Consider the following 21333-nt stretch of genomic DNA (forward strand, 5'->3'; position numbering starts at 1 on the left):
TCTGGGCGTCAGATTCTTCAAGATGATGACAAGGTCAAAACAGTGGTGATGCAGTGGTTTACAAGTCAGGCGGCAGACTTCTATGAGGAGGGTATTCAAAAACTGGTACAACATTATGATAAGTGCCTCAATATTGACGGAAATTATGTAGAAAAGTAGATTAAGGTACAGGCTTTCATGTAAAAATAAAATTATTGAGATATCTTAGCATGTCTTTTTTTAATTTCAAAATGGTAATTACTTACAAAACACGCCTTGTATTTTTTATTTCTTACTTAGACAAATCATTTCTATAAACATTTGACCTTCTTTTGAAATTTTGTTATGTTTTATTTCTTTAGACAGTGACCCATTCATTATACATAGAACATGTAAATATGGACTTATTTTCTGGAGTAATAATTTTCTGACGATTCACTAAATGGCAATAGCACATGATTGTATAGTAATGTGAGAGATAGCTGTTTTTTTGTGGGAGCAGGTGGTTGATGTTGGTGTGTGATGTAGATCCATAATGTACTTACATTTCTGTCATCTTTGTAATTAGATTATCTTATGTGGTCTTCATCTGTAGTATGCATGTCATGGCAGTGTTACCTTTTACATTGGTAAATGATTTGTTATGCTATATCTCCTTTGAGTGGTAAACATATTTGGTAGCCTAGAACGAAATTTTCACTCTACAGCGGAGTGTGTGCTGATATAAAACTTCTGGCAGATTAAAACTGTATGCCAGACTGAGACTCGAACTCGGGACCTAGGTCCCGAGTTTGAGTCTCGGTCTGGCACACAGTTTTAATCTGCCAGAAGTTTCATATTTGGTAGCCTATTCTTTTGGGGTGGTGAACCTATTTTTCCAGTAACAGTAAAGATTTTTATATTATTTATGCATATGTGGTGTAACATTGGTAGAGTACCATTGCTTTTAGATTTTTTATTAATGTAAACATGACTGGAGAATATATGTGCCCAATGGGACTGTTTTATGCCGTGTATATAAAATGATGTAACCATGATACAGAATTACTGCAATTAAATTTTCTTTCATTTATGTGCATAGAATATGCACACCTTGTAAAATCTGTTTGACTTACTGTATCTAAAATTATGTAACTATTATGGAAATTTACAGAAATATTGTGCTTAAAATCTGTTAGTCATCTAAGCAAATAATTTGAAAAAGCAAAACAATGTATTTTAATGTAAAACTAACAAAGCAAATATTTATTGTGTATGAAAAGGATAGTTGCTTCTCACCGTATAGTGGAGATCCTGAGTTGCAGATAGGCACAACAAAAAGACTGCTAGAAACTGAGCTTTCGGCCAATGAGGTCTTCAGTGGAAATGGACAACTTACATAGGCAAACACACATATGTTGTGTGTGTGTGTGTGTGTGTGTGTGTGTGTGTGTGTGTGTGTGTTTTGCATGTTTCTGATGAAGGGCTTGTTGATTGAAAGCCCACTTTCTGACAGTCTTTTTGTTGTGCCTATCTGCGACTCAGCATCGCCACTATATGGTAAATAGTAACTATCCTTTTCACCATAACATTATTACATTCCATACTGGATTCACAGTTGTTTGAAAGCAAATATTTACTTGGACGTGCACCATAGATGCACATCATAAGCTGCTTAAATAAATAAATAAATAAATAAATAAATAAATAAATCTAACAATGGAAAATCCAGGCTGGAAGGTAACAATATTATGAAAAGGGAAGTTGCTACTCACCTTGTAGCGGAGATTCTGAGTCACAGATAGGCACAACAAAAAGTCTGCCACAAATAAAGCTTTTGGCCAACAAGGCCTTTGTCAAAAATAGGTGACAGACACACACACTCATGCAAATGCAACTCACACACACATGACTGCAGCCTCAGACAACTGAAACCACAGTGTGAGCAGCAGGACCAATGCATGATGGGAGTGGCGACTGAGTGGGGATAAGGAGGAGGCTGGGGCAGGGAGAGGGAGGGATAGGAGGGTAGGAGTGTCAGACAGAGAAATGCTGCTGGGGAGCACGCAGGGATGAGGTGGAGAGAGGGTATGGCAGCTATCTGCAGTCAGGAGGTTAGACGAGTGGTGGAGGAGGGGGGGGGGGTTGTGGTAAAGGCCTGTGGCCTTATTGTTATTGAACACTACCTTTCCCAATGCCTGATGGATTCCAAACCAACAACCTGTTCCTAGTCACCATGACCCAACTATATCCTCACCCACAATTACTTCTCCTTTGAAGGCATTACCTACAAAGAAATCTGAGTTATGGCTATGAGCACTCACTTGAGACCATCCTATGCTAACCCATTCATGGGCCATCTAGAGGAATCATTCCTAAACACCCAGAATCCTAAACCCCTCACCTGGTTCATATTCATTGATGACATCTTTGCAGTCTGGATTGAGGGTGACACCCTATCCACATTCCTCCAGAACCTCAACAACTTGTCCCCCATTTGCTTCACCTGATCCTATTCAACCCAACAAGCCACCTTCCTAGATATTATCCTCCATCTCAAAGATGGCTACACCAGTACCTCCGTTCATATCAAACCTACTAACCACCAGCATACCTCCACTTTGACAGCTTCCACCCATTCCCTACCAAGAAGTCCCTTCCTTACAGCCTAGCCATCCATGATTATCACATCTGCGGGATGAGTGGTCCATCTTGAAATATACTGAGTGTCTCACTGAAGGCTTCACAGACCATAATTATCATTCCAACCTTGTAAAAAAACAAATCTCCCATACCTTATTTTTCTAGTCTCTCATGACCTCCCAAAGTCCTATTGTCCAGCCACAGAGGAGCATTCTGCTTGTAACTCAGTACCATCCAGGACTGGAGCAACTGAATTACATCCTCCGCCAGGGTTTTGACTACCTCTCGTCATGCCCTGAAATGAGAAATGTCGTACCCACTATCCTTCCCAGCCTTCCCACAGTGGTATTCCACTGTCCACCAAAACTACACAATATACTCATCCATCCCTACACAACCTGGGCTCCCAACCCCTTACTTCATGGCTCATACCCCTGTAATAGATGTATATGCAAGACCCGTCCCATACATCCTCCCACCACCACCTATTCCAGTCCGATCACAACAATCACCTATCCCATCAAAGGCAGGGCCACCTGTGAAACCAGTCATGTGATCTACAAGCTAAGCTGCAATCACTGTGCTGCATTCTATGTCAGCATGAGAACCAACAAGCTGTCTGTCCGCATGAATGGCCGCCGACACACTGTGGTGAAGAAGCAAGTGGACCACCCTCTCCCTGAGATTACTGCCAGACATGACATCCTTCATTTCAGTGACTGCTTCACAGCCTGTGCTGCATAGACACTTCCCACCAACACCATCTTTTCTGAATTGCGCAGGGGGTAACTTTCCCTGCAATATATCCTACATTCCCATAAGCCTCAACCTTCGTTAGTCATTGTCCTCACCCATCCAGTTCCTTCCCTGTTCCCATTCCAGCACTACACAGCCCTCATTCCATCATCCTAGTTATCTCCTTTTCCACTAGCCCCCCACCCCCACCTCTCCCCTGCCCTCCATCTAACCTCCCGACTGTACCTAGCTGCTATACCCTCTCTCCGCCTCGTGCCTGCATGCTCACCAGCAGCACTTCACTGTCCGCCTACTATCCCTCCCCTCCCCACCACACCCTCCTCCTTACCCCTATCCAGTTAACACTCCCATCATCCACTGGTGCTGCTGCGTACAGTGTGGCTTCAGTTTGCCTGTGACTGTAGTCATATGTATGTGTGTGTGTGTGTGTGTGTGTGTGTGTGTGTGTGTGTGTGTGTGTGTCATATAGTTTTGATGAAGACGTTACTGCCTGAAAGGTTTATTTGTAACAGTCTTTTTGTTGTGCCTACCTGTGACTCACCATCTCTGCTATATGGTGAGTAGCAACTTTGTTTTTCATAATAAATCTTTTCATCACAGTCATGACTTTTTCTGTTGGAGCATAACAATGAGAGTGTGATTACCTTGGTAATTTGATTACTGTTATTTCTCATTTTTGCCATAACTTCCTTACTAGTAATATTGAGATGTCCTGCACTATATTAGAATTTTAGGTAAATATTTACTTTCTTTCATGAATTCCACTGTAGAGGACCATGCATGCCATGTAAGTTTGTTTTCTTCTCATTCAGATGTACATTGTTACCTACCCTATTCCACTGTTATAGGGTACAGATGATACTGGACAGTCTGCTGATTACAAACATACTAATGCTGTCCCACAAAGGAAGAAGGTTAAGAATTTCAGGAGAAAATATGACTCCTTCACAATGGATAGTCAACATGAGGAGCCACGTGACACTGCTATTTGTAATAGTACGCAGAGCTTGTTGGTTGGTCCTCAAGATAAAGGAGAACAGAAAGAAAGGAATGTAACTGAACAAATGTTACATAAATTTGGTAAAGATACAAAAGGGAAGAGAAATAATATTAAATATTCAGAGAGAAAAAGTGGTCAGAGTAATTCAAGAATAACACCATCAGAAGAAAGTTCAAGTTTGAGTATTCATTGTTCTCAAACCCAGGAATACAGTGCATCTAAATCAGGTAATATTGATAAAGGAAGTGCAATTCATGATTCATTAAGTAACTCCTCTGATCAGTTGCCCGCTGCAGAATATGGCAGAGATGGCGCAATAAATGTTACCGTGCCAACAAATAATCAAGAGGAAGAGTGCCAGTCCACAACCAAATCACTAATTGAGGCCAAAGAATATCAGAAATTTGATTCATGTGATCATAATTTAAGACATAACTACTTTTCTGACAGTGAAGCTTTTAAAAGAGAGAAAAGGACTTCCAGAAGAATATCTTACAGAGATCAAAGGAAGAAAAAGTTTAATGCCTCTGACTCATCAGAAAAGATCTATGAAGACATTGTTTTGCATCATAATGTTTCAGAAATGAAAAAATCACGATCTGTTTGTGAAACAACGCCAGAATGTGAAAGTACTACATCAGTGTATCATTCTAGTGAAGAAATATCTGGAACAAATTTAGTTGATAGTGAATACTCAGCTGCAGAATTGGATCAGAGAAGTAATCATTCAGATTATGAAGAATTAGCATGCAAGAAAGTTGTAACAGGTCTACCAGATGCTCAAAATAGTTCCACAAAACAGTATACTTATGAAAAAGTTATAGGTTTGTTTGTCCACAAGACTGATCATTTGAAAACTAATAACTTTATCAGACACCCCACTGTAAAAGTACATATTCTGAATTCAGAGACAGGTGAAAAACTAGAGAAAAGTGACAAGAAACGGTGTGTTTCATTCTTCCATGAAAATGATGTTGAGCACATATTACCTCTGATGACTAAACCTTACAACTTTAGAGAGAAAAGGTAAGAATAAAAGAATGTAAGTAGTTCACTCTTTTGTGCTATGTAGCTTTTAGGATAAAGAAAAATAAAAATTTCCAGTGATCTTTTACACTGCAGTTTTCCTAAGTCTGAGAGCTGCAGTGCCCATTACAGATTTATACATGGTGCTTTATTTGCCAGATAGGAGTGAATGAGAGGGTAGCTACATTCTATGTATGGAGAGGTATGTTAGTTGTTTGAGCTTTCACATTTAATGTTCTCAAAGTAACTGAGTTAGTGGACTGGTTCTTGAAGAATACATTCAAATGTTCTGTGTTGCACTTGCCCATTACTGATATTACCTGTTTAGTCCCCCTTAAACATCCCAACAACTACCACCACCACTGATATTACAATAATCATAATTTCCATTAAACTTCTTCTAATTATGTACCCTGATGCCTTTTATTTCTATGTTGATTTCAAAATATACATATTGTCTTAAAATTGATTTTATCAGTTTAATAACACAGCCAATGAATAGACAGCAAAAGTCAGTAAATTGCTAGGAAATATAATTTTCCTTAATATGATGGCAAGTTGAGCAAAATATTGAAATCATGTACAGACTTGAGATACAAAATCTGAGTTCAGTGTTCCTTATGGCCATGCCTACTTTGCCTCCAGCTGATGGTATGGGATATCTCTCTTTTTTCAATTTGACAAACAATTCAAGTGGGTTTTAATTTATCAATGCAGGACAGGGTGAGACTTCAGGACTGCATAAAATAATGTTGTACACACAATTTATATCACCTGATGATGCACGTAATTTGGCATGAAATCAGTTGTGGTTTTAATAAAAAACTTACATCAGCGGGAGCAGTGTTGTTTGCCTTCTAATAAAAACGAGATCAAAGATCACTGCAGAATGCTAAGAAGCCCTTGGGAGAGTAGGGTATAATGGGTCACCCTCCTCTAGCATTACCTATATAGAAATAACCAATACCATGAATACTCTAGATTCTTGTATAGATGAACATTGTATCAGCTGTGTAGTGATATGAGAATTTCTGTGTAAATTCTAAAACCACTCAGCCTTTTACAGTCTCGAACACATGATATTCTGGATATGAGTGTGGGATGGTAGAATCCTATCTACTGTGTGTCACATGTTTGTGTGTGCAGGTTTAAAATAAGTCACAGGAAGAAAGTAGATGCGCCCATTGGATGGCACCGACAAGTACCTGTCGGGCAATCCACAGATGTTTTAGTGAGTGTGTAAGGAAGAACCATGGAGTTTATGTGCAGCTCTGTACTTATTGTGTCATTGACTATTATTATTAAAACAAGAACAGTGGAAAAAGTACTCATGTAGGCTCTTGACGCAAACTTGTTAGAAACAAGACTCATTTTATGATTCATGTTAAGAAAGGGCATGGTATCCAAGCCAACTTTCTTTTAACTGTAATTCAATTTGATTCTAATGTCCGACTGTATGAGAGACTTGCAGGAAGTTACATATTCATGTGGAAAGTGAGATTTTTATTGTATATGGAGATAAAATACATCATTAGTTGATGAAAAGTAAAGTTTGTATGTCTACTTATTTCATAAGTAGAAAGAGTCTAAAAATTCCTGTACCTAGTGTTATTCAACGGAGAAGAAGTCAAGAGGGTTTCCAGCTGCTGGCTATTCAGTAAGGAAGAGTGGCTGCAAATTCCAAGTAAGTCACCTCATAGAGAATTTGAAGATGATTTGGGGGAATAAGTCAATATAACACATATCCACACTCATACTTTATGTCGTCAGAGCGTTAGAACAAGACGACTTGTGTGAAAGGACCAAGAAAACAGGAATTTTAAGCCAAAAACAAGAGAAGAAGCTATTATGTGTTGCCATAGCAACCAAACATAATAAGACAAGGGAATTACTACAAGACAATGGAATATGTTCAAGTATCCAATGGAGCAAAATTTAAATGGAAAAACATTGAAGAAATGAAAAATTCACAATGATAAAAATAGTATAGAAGATTTTGATGTATTTGTCTAAGAAGTACACATAGAACGCTTCAGCTAAGAAGATCCAGTCCGGGGAGTATGCAGCTCTCACATACATTACAGGGATGCATACACGGGAACCAACATACATCTGATGCCGCCGGCACCAGCTGCTGTTCACCTGTGCTGACCTGTGACCACACTGCTCACCTACACAACGAGAATTCTACGCCAGGTAGGTGTGAAACAAGACTTGTTTACTTTGGTACAAAGTGGTACAAGATACTGTTGCGTAAACTGTTATTGTGTAATTATCATCTTTAAAGTTAGTTTTAAATGCTTACAAGGGCTAAGGCATATAAAAGTATGGAAAATATACTACAGGTTGGGGAAACTCAACACCCAGCTATGGCCATGAAGATTAGGAAAGAAGTGCCTGACTGGGCTGAGTTGATCAATTTAATCAAAGCTCAGAGTCTTAAGCTAAACTCATTAAATTCTCAATTAAATGCTCAGTGTGTGACTCTAAGTAAAGAACTAGACTTGGTAAATTCTCAATAAAATACTCAAATGACAAATTTAGGTTTGTTAAACTACAAAGTTGACTCTTCAAGCAAGGAGTTTAGTAATCTATGTGAATGCATGGGTGATTTGAAGACTGAATTCGATGCCATAAGTAATAAAGTGGAGAATTTAAAAGTAGATTTTAAGAATGAGTTGACAAATTCTTTGACTATTCATATAAATCATATGTTTACCAACTTTAGTTAGGAACGGAATGGTACTGTTCAGGATTTATTAAAAAGGTTAGAATTTATCATTGAGAACAAATGTAATAATGTAGAATCAGAACTTATTGAAAAGTTAGGATCTATTGAAAGTGTGTACAATTAAACATAATGACGTAAGACAGGAAATGAATACTTTGAAAGAGAGTGTAGATAAGCATAATGAATTAATGCCAATTATTCAATTGCAAATTACAGGTATCCATACACGGGTAGGTAATGTAGAAAGGAATTTCAAAGAGAAAATAGCTAACTCTGATATTATAAATGTAATTATTTTGGAGGAACAATTTGGAGAAATTATAGAATGAAAGGTTACCGAGAGAATAACATCTGGGAACATATCGCCTATTGCTTCTTCCAAACTTAATGATACCAGCCAGAAAGGGTATGGAGACCCGTGGAGAGAAATTAAGCTTATCCAAGACAACATAGAAAAAAGGGTAACTTTATCTAAGGTTGTGTTAACCAGTGAATACTTGTGGTACTATGAGGAAATAGTTTGATTGGCATTTAACATGAGCAAAGTATTTAGGTAAGCCAATGGAAGAAGAAGGACTAGTACGTATCTTAATTAGAAGATTGCCAATCTATGTGAGAAAAGACATCTTATGTAGTCATTAGAAAACGTTAGAAGAGTTGTTGTCTTTTGTTGGTGCACTTGATGCAATAAATAAGGACCGCAACGAAACTTTACATCAAGGTGAACGTTCAAACTATAAAAGAAATAGTGGAAATAATTTAAAAAGCTATGAGGCTAACTTATCAAAAGTCACCAGTACAATAAGAAAAGTTGTAATGACAATTATCAAAAGAAGCATCCACCTTCAAATTTAATCTGGTAGCTTCTCATGTGATGTGAAGAAGGTACTGAACAGCATATTTAGTACATGAAACAATGTTTCAGCATTTGATGTGTTTGTTAGGCAGGAAGTTACATATCTGTTGGAGCATGCGATGAGAACTCTAAGGAGGAAACTGAAAGATGTTAGCAGATCCACTCCCCCACACTGCAGTATGGCTGTACCCTGCTGGACCAGTCAATTTGCAAGAGATCATGTGTGCTGGGTATTGTACTTGAGCATCTGTTGATTACATCTGAGTTGTGTCTGACTTTTGTGAATTGTTAGCCAAGACTGCTAAAGACAGTGTTATTCAGCATAAATGCATGTAGGGGGATTAAGTTTCAAATCATTATGTAACTTTAAATCAATATGTATTTTTTCATCATTTGTAAATGAACCTTCTAGGTTTTTATGTACATAGGTTAGTTGTATGGGCAATTATCAAATAGTGTGGAAGACATTTACTAATACGGACAGTATAACAAGATGTATACATGTCTGCTTTCATACTCTGGTTTTGGTACTCAAGCTACTGGTTTGTGCCCTCTTTCAAAGCCATTTGTGACACTATTTATTTGAATCTATCCTGAGTATTGCAGTATTGTATCTGATTGGATCTTCAGTTGTGGACAGACTCATACGTAGCTCTGTTTTGGGTACTACTGGTCATCGCGACTCTCTCTCTCTCTCTCTCTCTCTCTCTGTGTGTGTGTGTGTGTGTGTGTGTGTGTGTGTGTGTGTGTGTGTGTGTGTGTGTACTCAAGGAGAGTGTACAACCATTGATTGAAGCTAGATGCTTCTCAGAATTACTCTTTATACATAATTGGACTGCTTGAGATGATTGTGAGCTTTCTTCATTTTGTTTTGTCAATACTTTTTTTTTGCTGGTTTGTACCTGGTGTAGTTTGGACTCATGGGTTGATCCCTACATTGTAAACTTAGGCCCTAATATTTTTCCATTATTTTGTTCTTTCTTGAGTTAACATATCCTTGAATATTACAGTTTATGTGGCTGATTGATTCCTACATATGATTGAGTACATTTTTTCTGGTCTGTACCCATCACTTTGAGTTTTTCGAGTCCGCTCACTCGCGGTACACTTAGGTCTGAAATTTTTCTCTTCTCTTTTGAAGATTTTGAAGGTTTGATTGTATAGATCTCGACTTAAAATTTATAAATTCTAGTAATTTACATTGTCTTTGCAATTATTTCTGCAGTTTAGTGGTGTAATGTTGTAATTTTGACCTTGTGATTTTTTGTCTTGTGACAGTGTGTTCCACAGATCTGAAAATTTAAATGCCATATCCTGACATATGTTTAGGGCATACTATTGATTCTTCTATAGATGAACATTATATCAGCTGTCTAACTGAATGAACTTCACATGATTTTTGATATGATGTATTATGTTTCGGGCTAAAATATGTAAAAAGAAATTAATTTCTTATGCTCTGTAAGTACAATTAAAATTACTCTTCTTTTAAAAATAAGTGAAATTACGAAATTGTGGCATTTTTAAAATTAATATCATCAATTGCACAGTCTAACCCTAATTATTAAATTTATTTCTGGACTCAGTTATAAAATAATGTTATATCTTGGTGATGATTCTTCTGTTGTCAAGAAAGTTTGTAAACTATTTGGATTGTTGTTAGTGCTGCAGAATGTAAGTGGTAGTTGTGGGCATGCCTCTGATGGAATCAGATGTGTTTTTGATTGTGCCACCAATAATGTAATTTTTGGTGTGATTGAAGTGATAATTGTAAAGTCGGTGTGATTTAGAAGAATGGAATAAAATAAAAAGATATTAATAGCAACAGGCAAATCTTCATCAGTTATTTCATCTTCAGGAACCTAGAATGTTAAAAAAATTGCAGCCTCAAGAATGTACCCCTAGACACAACAAGGATTAGAACCAACAACAAGAAGAGAAAATCAAGAAAAGTAAACAGTTCTTCTTTTGTATATCTTACACCTCTTGAAGTTTTCAAAATTTGTCCAAAGACAGAGAATTTCAATAATGATATGTGGGAGGATAAGATTACAAATGGAAACCACAGGGTAAATCTTCTGTGGATTCCCAGTCACTCATGAATTGATGACAATGAACAAGCCAACAGACTGGCCATGACAGGCACAACTCCATTTATTTGGCTGGAGCCTGGCTGAACCTCAATAAGGTGGTGATAAAACCTAAAATATGTAGTTGGATCAGCAGGTAGCGTGTAGAATATTGAACTGTGGGGAAAAAATTATAAAAATAAAAATGTCAAGCTAATCATTCTGAAACCATGTTTCGAGAGATGGTCTGTAATCGTGTGCTTGAGCAGCAAATAGATTAAACTCATGGTTGGCTCCATGACTAGCCATAGGAACTTTAAGGAACACTTACAATGACAGTTATAGAGGAAGGAGCCCCTAGACTATGTGGTGTGGGAGATGAAATCGTGCAACATCTAATCTTCCAATGTGAAACTCTGGAGAGCAAGAAGACATACAGGGTGGTCCATTGACAGTGACCAGGCCAAATATCTCAAAAAATAAGCATCAAACGAAAAAACTACAAAGAACGAAACTCGTCTAGCTTGAAGGGGGTAACCAGATGGCACTATGGTTGGCCCGCTACATGGCGCTGCCATAGGTCAAACGGATATCAACTGTGTTCTTTTAAATAGGTACCCCCATTTTTTTATTATACATTCATGTAGTACGTTAAGAAATATGAATGTTTTAGTTGGAGCACTTTTTTCACTTTGTGATAGATGGCACTGTAATAGTCACAAACGTATAATTATGTGGAATCACATAACATTCCTCCAGTGTGGATGGTATTTGCTTTGTGCTACATTACCCTTGTTGAAATGGACCACCCATTGCAGAAAAGGTCGATATCGTGTTGATGTATGGCTATTGTGATCGAAATGGCCAACGGTCGTGTGCTATGTATGCTGCTCGGTATCCTGGATGACATCATCCAAGTGTCCGGACCATTCGCTGGATAGTTACGTTATTTAAGGAAACAAGAAGTGTTCAGCAACATGTGAAACGTCAACCATGACCCACAACAAATGATGATGCCCCAGTAGGTGTTTTAGCTGCAGTCGCGGCTAATCTGCACATCAGTAGCAGACAAATAGCACGAGAATCGGGAATCTCAAAACTGTCGGTGTTGAGAATGCTACATCAACATCGATTGCACCCATACCATATTTCTATGCACCAAGAATTGCATGGCGATGACTTTGAACGTCATGTGCAGTTCTGCCACTGGGCACAAGAGACATAACGGGACGATGACAGATATTTTGCACACGTTCTATTTAGTGATGAAGCGTCCTTTACCAACAGTGGTAATGTAAACTGGCATAATATGCACTATTGGGCAGCAGAAAATCCATGATGGCTGCGACAAGTGTAACATCAGTGACCTTGGCGGGTTAATGTATGGTGCGGCATTATGGGCCCCATTTTATCGATGGCAATCTAAATGGTGCAATGTATGCTGATTTCCTACGTAATGTTCTACTGATGTTACTACAAGATGTTTCACTGCATGACAGAATGGTGATATACTTCCAACATGATGAATGTCTGGCACATAGCTTGCGTGCGTTTGAACCGGTATTGAATAGAATATTTCATTACAGGTGGATTGGTCATCGAAGCACCATACCATGGCCTGCACGCTCACTGGATCTGATGTCCCCAGATTTCTTTCTGTGGGGAAAGTTGAAGGATATTTGCTATCATGATCCACCAACAATGCCCAACAACATGCGTCAGCGCTTTGTCAATACATGTGCGAACATTATGGAAGACGAACTACTCACTGTTGAGAGGAATGTCGTTACACATATTGCCAAATGCATTGAGGTTGACGGACATCATTTTTAGCATTTATTGCATTAATGTGGTATTTACAGGTAATCATGCTGTAACAGCATGTGTTCTCAGAAATGATAAGTTCACAAAGGTACATGTATCACATTGGAACAACCGAAATAAAATGTTCAAACATACCTATGTTCTGTATTTTAATTTAAAAAAACCTACCTGTTACCAATTGTTCATCTAAAATTGTGAGCCATATGTTTGTGACTATTACAGCACCATCTATCACAAAGCAAAAAAAGTGTTTCAACTAAAACATTCATATTTCTTTACGTACTACACGAATATTTAATAAAAAATGGGGGTACCTATTTAAAAAAATGCAGTTGGTATCCGTTTGACCTATGGTAGTGCCATCTAGCGGGCCAACCATAGCGCCATCTGGTTTCCTCCTTCAAATTAGATAAGTTTCGTTCTTTGTAGCTTTTCCGTTTGACACTTATTTCGTGAGATATTTGGCCCAGTCACGATTAATGGAGCACCCTGTAAAATATTCAGGTCAGTAATGGCTGAAGAAATCATGTCTTATAAGGAAATAGTAAAAGGTCTCCTAGTACTTCTTAAGGGTACCGGTTGGCCAGGAAGTAAACCACACAATAAACACAGGTTTGGTGAGGGCAGCAGTGGGCTAAGACCACTGCTGTTTTTGTGTCCATACATAAATCATATCAAACCAAATTAATATTATTGATGCATCTGTATTGGGTAAAGCAGATTGACAAATCTTTGTAGTGGATTTTCCATATTAAAAAGACAAATTGATGCAGAAAAAACTGTGTATTTGTTCAAAATGAGACTTTTACTATATCTCAACATAATCACTGTCACTGTTAATACAATTGTTCCAATGATGAACTAATTTTTTACATGTGCTGCAAAGAAGTCTTTTTCTTGTTGTTTGAGCCACTTTCTCATAATTCTTTGACCTCCTTGTTGTTGCTGAAATTTCTTCCATGTAAGCCTCCTTGAGTGGATCATACAAATGAAAATCTGCGGGAGTCAATTCTGGACTGTATGGAGTGTGACATAGTATGTCCCAACACATTTTTTAAAAACAGTTTCTAATGTCAGCTGGTTGGTGTGAGGGTGAGAACTGTTGTGTAGCAATATCATACTTTTTTTTTCTTTCTTTTTTGAGATCCGCAACATTTTTCTCTCATTGCTGGTTTTACTTTGTTTATCAGCTTGTCGAAGTAATAGGCACTTCCAAATAATCTTCCAAATAATCACTGAAGATGCTTGATTTCTGAATTTCTTTTGGTCAAGTGAGCTGTTTTGCTTCCATTCCATGCTTTGTCTTTTCATATCTGGTTCAAAATGGTGAACCAAAGTTTCATCACATATTAAAATCTTATTTAGAAAATGGTCACCTTCCATTTCATAACATTCTTCGAAGTCTGTATACACTTTGAATCTTGTTTCCTTTCATTTTTATGTTAACTCTTTCAAGGACCCACCTTGCACTTGGTCTCCTGTACTTTAGCTTGTTACTGACAATTTTTATGAACTGTGCCAACACTTACTGCAACTGTTTCTGCTATATGTTCAACTTTAACATGCTATTCTTCTTGAATAATGTTGTCAGTGTGGGTTTCAAGTGAAGGAGTTGACAATTCAACTTTCCATCCAAGATGTTGCTTATCAGTCACTGAGGTTCAACCATTTTTAAACTGTTTTACCTACTTATAAAAATTTCTGCAGTTCGTACAACTTTCATCATACTGTAAAATCATGTGAGAAAAGATTTTAAGCAGTATTTCACCTTCAGGGAGTAAAAAAAAAAACATCATCAATGAATGTTGTTGAACTAATGTGGAACTTCAGATAGACACTACATCATTAAATGCACACTATTGAGGTTATAACCAAAACAATTTTTTTCCATCAACTGTTCTTAGCTCATCCTAGTGATGCCAACCTGAAGTCATGAAAGTACTAAACTCTTTCTACAAACTGTTCATTTCTACATCAATTTGTCTTCTGATTATTGTATGTCTCTTGTATTCAGCAACAGTGAACCATAAGAATAATGTATGGTCATAAGAATATTTTATGAAGTAGATAACTACACTTCTTGCAAGGGCTTCATCAAGTTTCTTAGAATTCTTACATGTACTTCCCAGTTATTTTACTAATTAATAGTGTTATAGTGTTTGTGTATAATTACAGACATAAATTGTAGATGAACTGCAGCTTACATATCCCCAATTTAAGAAAAAGAAAGACAGAGAACTGCACTGACTTGCTCTGTATTAGCTTTTATTATTGGTTAATGGATATGTTACTTACTTCACACACTAACACACAGTGAAAAATGTGATAAATCTTGGTACTTTTTTTTTACGGGAAGACACTGATGAGCCAAAATATTATGATCAACTTTTTAATAGCATCCACCTTTGGAACATAATACAGCTACAGTTTTGCATGACACTGATTCATAAACTGTGTGATAGGTTTCTGGAGATGCATAACACCTCATGTCTACATGTGTCACACAGTTCCCATAAATCATGGGCTGGTAATTTGTTGGAGCAGAATGTACCATATGTTCCATTGGATTTAGATAAGGCAAATTTGGTAGCCAAGACATCAACATGTGTTCACTATCAAGCTCCTCACTTGATTGTCTGATGATTATGTCCTTATGACATAGACAGTTATCCTGATGGGAGAAGTCAGCACCATCGGGGAAGACATCAACCACAAAGGAAGCAGTTGATTGGGTCACATAGGCCACACTGTCATGGTGCCTTTGATGACTATTATAGGTCCTACAGAGAATGGGATGAATGTCGCCCATTGCAAACCCACCAGACAGCATCCATGGCATGATGCAGTTCCAAGCAGGCATTCACCTATAATATAGCATATCTGAAGTTAATTATCCATGTGGTGTACCAAGAAACAAGATTCATATGAGCCAGCAACACATTTCCATTGATCCATGGTCCATTCACAATGATCCTGTGCTTACTTCAGCTGCAAACGATGATGTAATTGGTCAACATGGGTTATCTGTTGCTGAGCATGTTCAACAATATGTATTGAATGGTGTGCTCATAACACCTGTGCACACACCAACATTTTGTCAGATATATTATAGGTCCTGGGTAAGTCTTCAACTTCCATGTTCTGTAATGAGGCTTGGAAGTTCAACACGTTGTTTGCTACACATGATTTTACTGTCCGATGCTCACGAAAGTAGCACACAAACAGCATACCAACTTCACTGTTTCTGAGATGTCCATTACCAAGTGCCAGACCATAAAAATCTGTCTTTATGTCACTATGTCAGTAGGCCTCCCCATTTTTGCCTTTTTCATCACTAGGATGATTTCTCATTGTCTCTGCTCTGCTTATATACTTTCCTTACTGCATCTTATATGCCACCAAGAGGCATTTAGTCCTGCGGTGTCCAGGATTGTAATGTTTTTGTTTACCATTAATGCTTCATGTTCTGCAGGTCCATTAAAAATAAATTACTAGAATGCTGAATAAGGAAAGCTTTTATCCTCACACACTGAAGTGAACATAAAATAGTTTCTTTTTAAAGAAAAATATGTATTAATAACCAAATTCTTCTGAAACATTTTACAATGCAGCACATCATAATTCACTCTAATCAAGCAGTTTTATAAAATTCCTGTAAGGAATAGCAGTAAATGAACCAGGCAAAAAGGAATACAAATGTCTCAAAAATGAGATTGACAGGAAGTGCAAAATGGTTAAGCAGGGATGGCTAGAGGACAAATGTAAGGATGTAGAGCCTTATCTCACTAGGGGTAAGATAGATACAGCCTACAGGAAAATTAAAAAGACCTTTGGAGAAAAGAGAGCCACTTGTATGAATATCAAGAGATCAGATGGAAACCCAGTTCTAAACAAAGAAAGGAAAGCAGAAAGGTGGAAGGAGTATATAGAGGGTCTATACAAGGGTGATGTACTTGAGGACAATATTATGGAAATGGAAGAGGATGTAGATGAAGATGAAATGGGAGACACGATACTGCGTGAAGAGCTTGACAGAGCACTGAAAGGCCTGAGTCGAAACAAGGCCCCGAGAGTAGACAACATTCCATTGGAACTACTGACGGCCTTGGGAGAGCCAGTCCTGACAAAACTCTACCATCTGGTGAGCAGGAAGTATGAGACAGGTGAAGTCTCCTCAGACTTCAAGAAGAATATAATAATTCCAATCACAAAGCAAGCGGGTGTTGACAGATGTGAAAATTACCGAACTATCAGCTTAATAAGTCACTGCTGCAAAATACTAACGTGAATTCTGTACAGACGAATGGAAAAACTGCTAGAAGCCGACCTTGGGGAAGATCAGTTTGGATTACGCAGAAATGTTGGAACACGTGAAGCATTACTGACCCTACGACTTATCTTAGAAAATAGATTAAGGAAAGGCAAACCTACGTTTCTAGCATTTGTAGACTTAGAGAAAGCTTTTGACAATGTTGACTAGAATACTCTCTTTCAAATTATAAAGATGGCAGGGGTAAAATACAGGGAGCGAAAGGCTATTTGCAATTTGTACAGAAACCGGATGGCAGTTATAAGAGTCGAGGGGCATGAAAGGGAAGCAGCAGTTGGGAAGGGAGTGAGACAGGGTTGTAGCCTGTCCCTGATGTTATTCAATCTGTATATTGAGGAAGCAGTAAAGGAAACAAAAGAAAAATTTGGAGTAGGTATTAAAATCAATGGAGAAGAAATAAAAATGTTGAGGTTCACCGATGACATTGTAATTCTGTCAGGGACAGCAAAGGACTTGGAAGAGCAATTGAACAGAATTGACAGTGTCTTGAAGGGAGGATATTAGATGAACATCAACAAAAGCAAAAGGATAATGGAATGTAGTCGAATTAAGTTGGGTGATGCTGAGGGAATTAGATTAGGAAATGAGATACTTAAAGTAGTAAAGGAGTTTTGCTATTTGGGGAGCAAAATAACTGATGATGGTCAAAGTAGAGAGGATATGAAATGTAGACCAGCAATGGCAAGGAAAGCGTTTCTGAAGAAACGAAATTTGTTAACATTGAGTATAGATTTAAGTGTAAGGAAGTCGTTTCTGAAAGTATTTGTATGGAGTGTAGCCGTGTATGGAAGTGAAACATGGACGATAAATAGTTTAGACAAGAAGAGAATAGAAGCATTCAAAATATGGTGCTACAGAAGAATACTGAAGATTAGATGGGTAGATCACATAACTAATGCAGAGGTATTGAATAGAATTGGGGAGAAGAGGAGTTTGTGGCACAGCTTGGCAAGAAGAAGGGACCGGTTCGTAGAACATGTTCTGAGGCATGAGGGGATCACAAATTTAGCATTGGAGGGCAGCGTGGAGGGTAAAAATCGTAGAGGGAGACCAAGAGATGAATACACTAAGCAGATTCAGAAGGATGTAGGTTGCAGTAAGTACTGGGAGATGATGAAGCTTGCACAGGATGGAGTAGCATGTAGAGCTGCATCAAACCAGTCCCAGGACTGAAGACAACAACGACAACAAGGAATAGCAACATATTTCAAGAAGTTTCAGCAGATTTTCTTAAAAAAATTATGTGGGTCAGTAATACTGAATTTGATATTGGCTGAAAGAGCATTATTCACTTGGTAACAATGCAATTTTGGATGAAGTTGAAAGTTTTAGCAATCTCTGCAAATTATACATATTTTTAGTTTTTGGTTGTCTTATAGATTGTTCCTTCTGTACAGTCTAAAATTCTAGACAGCAAAAGACATGAGAGGAAGAATGTCAATGAAATGTCATGGTGAGAATGTCCGGCCATTTGAATAAGTTTCTGAAGAAACTCCTCAGGAGATCTCTATGCATCTTCATCTACATACATTCTCTGTAAACCACTGTAAAATTCATCACAGAGGGTACTTCCCAGTGTACTAGTTATTAGGGCTTGTTTCAATTTCACTCACTTATGAAATGCATGAAGAATAACTATTTAAAAGCCCAAGTATGTGCTGTAATTAATCTAATCTTCTTCTCACAATCCTTGCTGGAGTGATATTTAGAAGATTGTAGTATATTTCTAGATTCATCATATAACACTGGTCCTTGAACTTTGTTAGTAGGCTTTCTCAGGATAGTTCGTGTCTATCTTCAAGTGTCTGTCAGTTCAGTTTCTTCATCATCTCTGTGACACTACCCCACAGTTCAAGAATGTATGACCATTTGTGCGGCCATTCTCCATATAGTACAATATCCCCTGTTAGTCACAAACACTTGAGCAATATTCTTGGATGGGTGAATGAATGATTTGTAAGCAATGTCCTTCTGTTCATTGATAGAATACTAGGAAACTGCAAAACTGCACAGAAGTCTGCCACCTGTTTTACCTGTGACTGAGTCTATGTGATCATTCATATTCATATCCCAAAAAATTGTTACACCTATGTGTTTGTATCTGAATGAGTTGACCAATTCCCATTGTGAACTGTTAATAATGTAGTCAATGGAATGCATAATTTTTTCATATTATGAAGTTCACAGTTTTATATTTTTTACCATTTAAAGTGAGTTGCCATTCCTTGCACCATTTTGTAGTCTTATCAAGATCCAACTGAATTTTTTTGCAGCTTTCTTCAGATAGTACTTCATTGTAGATAGTTACATTACCTGGGAAATGTCTGAGGTTACTATTAATATTTTCTGCAACATTATTTATAAAGATCACAAATAATGAGGGTGCAATACAAAATTTTCTGGCACACACCTGACATTATTGCTACATCTGTTGATGACTCTTATAATGTTCTGACATCTTAAAGTGTGAAAGTAGGTGTGGGTTATACTGATTTATTTCCCCAAACCACATTCCACTTCTTTATGAGGTGACTTACTTGGAATTTTGCAACCCCTCTTATTTATGGGATAGTCGGCTGCTGGAAAATCTCTTGACTTTTTCTCTGTCGAGTAGCGCTATGTACAGGAACTTTTAAGCCTCTTCCTAATTATAAAATGAGTAGACATACAAACTTCCCTCTTCATCAGTAAACAATATATTTGATTTTCATGCACAATATAAGTCACACTTTCAACATACATATGTTACTTTCTGTAAGTACCTCATACCGCTGAACATTAGAAACAAAATGAGTTACAGGTAAAAGAAAGTTGGCTTCACTACCATGACTTTCTTCAAATGAATCAGAAAATGCATCTTGCCTCTACCAAGGCAGAGTCAGGAGTCTATAAGAGTACTTTTTCAACTGTTCTTGTTTCACATAACAATAGACAGTGACACAATAAGCACAAAGCTGCATATAGATTCCATGGTTCTTCGGTACACACTTGCAAACACCTTTATGTATTGGCTGGCAGGTACTTGTCAGTGCCGTTTGACCGCTGCATCTACTTTCTTCCTGCAACTGATTTTAAACCTGCACACACAAACATGTGATGCGCAGTGGGTAGGATTCTAGCATCCCACACTCATATCTAAAATATTGTGTGTTCAAGATGGTAGAATGCTGAGTGGTTGTAGAATTTACACAGAAATTCTCGAATCAATACATATCCCCCCCCTCCCCTCAGATTGACCATGCGATATTTTATACATAAACATTATGCAAGTAATATCACTCATAATAACATTTCATATCTTAACAGTATACATTTTTTTAGATATGTTTCTATACATATCTCTCCTTTCCATAACAATTCTCTGTCCTCTCTGGAACAATCTTTTGCTTATTATCTCTCTATTATTTTCTTATTTTACTTTGTTATTAAAACATGAGCATTTATTCGTTGTTTTAGTCAGCTTTACTAATATTGTGAGGACTCTTTTTCTTTTCTTTATTTCCTTTTTCAATCAGAAATTCCGGGGGTTTATGACACTTGAGTAATCTATTTTCTATTCTTATCTTTTTGTACTACCTTTTTCCTAGTATGTACTATTTTCATTAGTTGTAGCTAGGAGGAACTCTGGGCAAAATGAAGGTGTTCTTTAGACACTCATTTACTGCCATGAAACATAATAATACTAGTCGTTCATAGGATTTACACTTTCCAGAATAATTCCTATAAAATTTGTGACTTTTGTCATGATACTGTCCCCTTCTTCTAGGATCAGCACCTATTCCTTGCTTGTGGGTTGACCTTATGAGAGCACTTCCTTTTTCAATTCTGGCAGGTACACCCCTTACAAAATATCTCTGTTTTTTAGGCCACAGATCATCCTGTCTCCACATAGGTACGTCTGCCCTTTATACTTAGTGAATGCCGGGTACGCCCCCCTTATCCTTTCTGAGTAGGCCTCACGGTTCATTACTCTAATATACGAGGGCAGTTCAATAAGTAATGCAACACATTTTTTTTCTCGGCCAATTTTGGTTGAAAAAACCGGAAATTCCTTGTGGAATATTTTCAAACATTCCCGCTTCGTCTCGTATAGTTTCATTGACTTCTGACAGGTGGCAGTGCTGTACGGAGCTGTTAAAA

The 21333-nt window shown here is 37.6% G+C and overlaps 1 protein-coding gene across 1 annotated transcript in view; it reads left to right on the forward strand.

Moving 5' to 3' along the window:
- Positions 1-21333, forward strand: part of LOC124607315 (jouberin-like) — a 297391-nt gene that overhangs the window by 64032 nt on the left and 212026 nt on the right. The window contains exon 2 of the mRNA XM_047139613.1: positions 4206-5383. Within this exon, the coding sequence (XP_046995569.1) occupies positions 4206-5383 (1178 nt within the window). The remainder of the gene's footprint in view (positions 1-4205; positions 5384-21333) is intronic.

The sequence above is a fragment of the Schistocerca americana genome, chromosome 3 (genome assembly GCF_021461395.2).
Source record: "Schistocerca americana isolate TAMUIC-IGC-003095 chromosome 3, iqSchAmer2.1, whole genome shotgun sequence".
NCBI lineage: Eukaryota > Metazoa > Arthropoda > Insecta > Orthoptera > Acrididae > Schistocerca > Schistocerca americana.